General features: G+C 36.0%; 1 protein-coding gene across 3 annotated transcripts in view; it reads right to left on the bottom strand.

Annotated features, from left to right (window-relative positions):
• The window catches only part of LOC106883251 (set1/Ash2 histone methyltransferase complex subunit ASH2), a 154,711-nt gene that overhangs the window by 115,104 nt on the left and 34,505 nt on the right, over positions 1–5,102 (bottom strand). For all 3 annotated transcript variants that reach the window (XM_014934184.2, XM_052966127.1, XM_014934185.2), the window contains exons 8-9: positions 4,113–4,184; positions 2,853–2,952 (exon numbers count right to left, since the gene is read on the bottom strand). In XM_014934184.2, coding sequence (XP_014789670.1) covers positions 2,853–2,952; positions 4,113–4,184 — 172 coding nt within the window. The remainder of the gene's footprint in view (positions 1–2,852; positions 2,953–4,112; positions 4,185–5,102) is intronic.

The following is a 5,102-nucleotide window of genomic DNA, read 5'->3' as shown; positions in this document are numbered from 1 at the left end:
CCGGCATCGATGCCACGACATCACAACTAGTGATCAGCTCTGCCACACTCAGCCAACTCACTTCACATACAGATTCATATTATTGTGTACCCAAGAACTGGTATAATTGCTCACGTGTTATTGACTCTTTCTCTGCTGTAATATTTCACATACACTTACATGTATCACTCACATACATACTTTTCTTTGTATGACGGCCTGTCTTTGATTATGTTATATGTCGCATTCACACTCACACATAGACATACATCTTTAACGCTACAATAAATATCTCTGTTATTCATCTAATACGGTTGTGGTCTTTCATTACTGGTCATCTGTGTTATCGTAGCATAACATATCATGTATATCATCATCATATCTGATATATATATTTTGTGTTCGACCGTGTGACACGTTTAAATAAAAGGAGTCCTCTGTTTTTCCATTCGTCACCATATCTCCAGGTGTGACTTGCAGTTCAAATTTTTGTTGAAGGTCAATCTGTGACATACATACAATGTAATATTAGTAACTGTGATACACATTTAAAGAAACAACTAGGAAGTAGTCATTCCTTTTTAATAACCACACAAATATAAAGCTGAAAGGTATTATAATATAGTAGCCTTTTGCATACCACCTTCACTGTTTCTCTTCCTCTTGTCACGACAACTGTGTTCTCCACAACCAGGATTTGTACTAATCCTCTTGTCTAATTTTGCCGCACCAGATAGTCAACTCTTTGGAATACCTTTCCAGCCACATGTTTCTGTAGATATCTACTTATAGATGCTGAAGCTGACCAGAAGCCACCTCTTTCTCATCAGTTCTAGAGAGACTGAGAAAGTTATGGACAAAGATCCTCCCTTATAATGACCCCCCCCCCACCAAAAGCCCAAAACAAGAGAGCAAGACATATCTTGTATGTTTTTGTTGTGTAGTAGCTGGTCAGCTCAGCTTGAGCAGACTTAGGAAATGAATGTAACTGACTGAATATTTAGGAGTAGCCCATAAACCCAACACACTGAGTAACAATAAAAGGTTTCTAGCACATTGGTTTGGAGATGAACTTCCATGTATGCTCAGCAGTCAAGCTGTGAATGTAATTGTCTTCAGTGAGAAGTATTCTAGCTAGAGTTTTAACTTTTAAATTAAGCTCTACATTATGAAGACAGAAATAGTCTGTTGAGAGAGATTTATTTATTGCAGTGACTGAACTAAGTAGCTGAAAAGCACATTGGAAAGCTGAGTTAGACACTACAAAGGTATTTTGCACAAACAACTTTGGCTTGTGTCTTTTAAATCAGAATAAACCAACATACACTTTATATTAGTACAGTGGATATGATCTTCAGCCTACATCAGACTTCAGAAAATGCATGAGAACACAGAAAAGGCTTTTTTGTGAAGTTTGACAATCTGATCCAAGCTTTTGATTCTGCACTGAAAAATTTCAGTCATCATCTCCTCATTTAATGCCTACTTTCCATGCTGGCATGGGTTGAACAGTTTGACAGAAGCTGGCTAGGTAGAAGATTGCATTAAGCTTTATTGTCTGTTTGGCATGGTCTTTATGGCAGGATGCCCAACCTAACACTAATCACCCTGCAAAGTAGACTAATTAGAATACGTGAAATGAAATAAAATGAATGACAATATTAAAGCTCCTTCACTTGCTTATCAGTTTTGTCTTCCAAATATCTGTCAGTTGGTGTAAACACTCACCTTGGACAAATTTTTATGAATATATTTTGTGTGGCTGAGTGGTAAGAAGCTTGCTTCTCATTCACATGGTTCGGGATTCAGTCCCACTGCATGGCACTTTGGGCAAGTGTCTTCTACTATAGCCTTTGGCCGACCAAAGCCCTGTGTGGATTTGGCAGATGGAAACTGAAAGAAGCCTGTCATATATATATACATATATATGTGTGTGGTCTTTGTGTCTGTGTTTGTCCCCCCCCTTGGAAAAATTGTTTCCCATAAATCCCTACATAGTCTGAAGCCACAATATTGAAGCGGTATTTGTAGAAAATTTTATCAAAAAGTGTCCATTTTTTTTGATGTTATGAGCAAATTTGGGGGTGTGTACATCTGTAGTAATGTTCTCCCACACTCTCTCTCTCACACACACACACTGCAAAGCTTACTGATGGGTTGCTGAATTGAAATCACTATGTTGCTTTGAGAGGAAGGTAAAACTTGACAGACTGCTTCTCCCTCTGTTTTGGACAACTGTGGTGTTTGTTTAAAAAAGAGAGATTATGACTGTGATAAAATAATGAAAGCAATATTTACTAAGCAAGTGAGCACTATTATACAAAGAAATAATTAGATGTGAAATATAAAAATTATATAAAAATCAAATGTGAAAACATTATCAAGGGGCTGGCAGAAAACTGCCTGGAGGGCGGTCTTTCTGCTAGTCTGATATAATGGAGACTATTTTTATTGTCTGTTTAACATGAAGATAGTTGTTCTCAACTGCTAAAAAAATTGTAAACTAAAATATTTGGGTCATAAATAGATAGTAGTTCTATATTTGAATTAGGTGCTTTGGAGAGTACTAGATAGACATGCTGAGAGAGAGAGAGAGAGAGGGGGGAGGCAGGCAGATATGCGAATAGATCACAAGACATGCAGGGAGATCAGCAAGCAGGAAGATAGATTGTGAGACATATATAACAGCATGTAAGCAAACATGTACACTTATAGACAGACAAAGAAACATGAAAAGAGTGATAGAAATTTGGATTGGACAACTTGGATATACATGTGTAAACAAATATATAAATATATCAAGAACACATACACACCTACCACACACATTTTTACTTCTCATACTAGTTTAATGCAAAAACAGATTCACTCACTTGGCCCTTCTGATAAACCACTGCTGCCCTTTGGATCAGCACCTTTGTTCATAATGATACTCTTTATAAGGTCATAATTTGGACTAATTTTCTCCAAGTCCTTTAATCAAAAATCAAACAGAAAGAGAAAAAGAATGTTAAGTACATAAATATTACATTAACTTATACTTAAATATATAAAAAAAACTGAGAAACAAGGTAAATGTGGTAATTTCTGCCAAATCCTGCAATCCCCATCCTACATACAACTCTTCGAATTAAGGGAGCCTTCACAAAGTTGCTTGATTTGCTAGAAATAGCAGCCAAATTACCATCAACTCTACAGTCCTAAAAAAAGGGACGAACTGGATATCAAGGCTCTCAATACACTGCCACGGGATAGTACAGCTGAGCATAAGTCTGCTTGATCAGTTTTGACCTACAGCAACAACAACATTCACAGGAATCAAAAGCAGGTTGCAGATTTGGCTTATCAGAAGCCCCTGCCCCTTCTACACTGCAGTATTGTCATAATCTTTCTTATGAAATTTATTTGTTTCATGATGTCAGTGTTTTTTACATTTTTATAAATCATTAAAATAACTGAATTTAGATGAAAAGATAAATTTATTATCAGCAAGTAACACTCCTAGTACTTTGTTCAATTTTCCTTGAAAAGAGTGCACTCTGAAGTTTTAGATAAGGGATTGTCATTGAAGATATGGGCATTAGCACTTGCTTCTTCTCAAGGCAAACAAATATTTCTTATGTTTATCAATTTTTTGGTGATACAGACCACCATCACTATCCAGGTTCCTTGAATTCTAGTTCTTTTGATATTTTTATTTTTCCATGTTCATCATTCATTTACATCAGTGGGTCCCATCTGGGGTCTGTATGGCCCTTGGGGATCCATATAAGATTTTGTTCTTAAAATTTATGAGCAATAAATTTGTTATCCTTCCACAATACACAAAATATTTTACCAATTTTTTTAATGCAATTTCTAATAATATTTAATTATAGATATACAATAAAGTCTCTTTTAAACATCAAATGGCTATGAGAGTCCACTTGAGTAAAAAAAAAGGAATCAAAGGGGTCCAAGAGTAAAAAATGCTTGAAAACCAGATTTACATAAACCAAGGTTTATGAGAGAAAGGGATAAAGATGAGAGAGAGAGAGAGAGAGAGAGAGAGAGAGACAGAGAGAGAGTGGGAAAGAAAGAAAGAAAGAAATATGATATATATACTGTATATATAAACAATATGAAGTACTCACAGAATTTACAAGGCCAAAATGAGGATCTCCAGGAATTTCTTCACTGCACATAAAAATATCAGCGTCTTTGGTCTATAACAGTAACAGAAAGTAAAAACAAAATTTTACTACTTGTCTTTTCTTATAGTTCTATTAGTTTATATCCTTCCCAATGTGAAGGATTCTTGGACAGAAGGATTATGCTGTATATCTAGAGAGAAGGGGAGCCATTTAACTGGTAACAAAGTAGTGTGACAATGAGTAGTGTTGAATGGGACAAGGCATGTCACTGGAGGTGGGGGATGTGTTATCTACATAGTATATATATCTATATACATGTCACTTCTTTATACAGTGACCTTCATCTTTGGCCTACACTAAGTTTTTGTCAGTCAAGTTACACACATATATATGTATGGATGTGTGTGTGCACACACACAGTAAATTATATTTTAGTTGAGTCAATCTCTTGTTACTCTGAGTTTCACCTGTGAGTGCACAGGGTCTTCAGGCAAATTACAAGTCAGCAGGAAGTTGCTCGAAGACCCTGTGTACTCACAAGTGAAACTGAGTAACAAAGGAGCAACTCAACCAAAATAAAATAAATTATTAATCTCAACTATGATACTAAGTACTCTTTATTCTGACAGTTAACACTATGATATATTCATCATCACCATTTCATATCTGTTTTCCATGCTGGCATGGGTTGGACAGCTTGGCTAGGGCCGGTGAGCTGCACCTAGTTCCAGTTGAGTGTATATATATGATGGAAGCTGACACAACTATGAGTAAGACCACTGCATGCAAACATAAGTGTTAGTGCATCATTGTCTCCTCCCAGCTGTAGTGTCAAGGAGTGGCCATCTATGTGAGCTCGTGACTACACGAGCATCTAAAACAATTAGTAAAAGCAGAGTACATGTTACTAGTCATACTTTGCTTGTAGATGATAGCTATATGTTATGTGTGTGTGTCTCTGTGTATATATATATATATATATATATATAT

The sequence above is a fragment of the Octopus bimaculoides genome, chromosome 3 (assembly GCF_001194135.2).
Source record: "Octopus bimaculoides isolate UCB-OBI-ISO-001 chromosome 3, ASM119413v2, whole genome shotgun sequence".
Taxonomy (NCBI): domain Eukaryota; kingdom Metazoa; phylum Mollusca; class Cephalopoda; order Octopoda; family Octopodidae; genus Octopus; species Octopus bimaculoides.
Note: the sequence above shows the minus strand (reverse complement) of the source record. Positions and strands in the feature narration are given on the sequence as shown.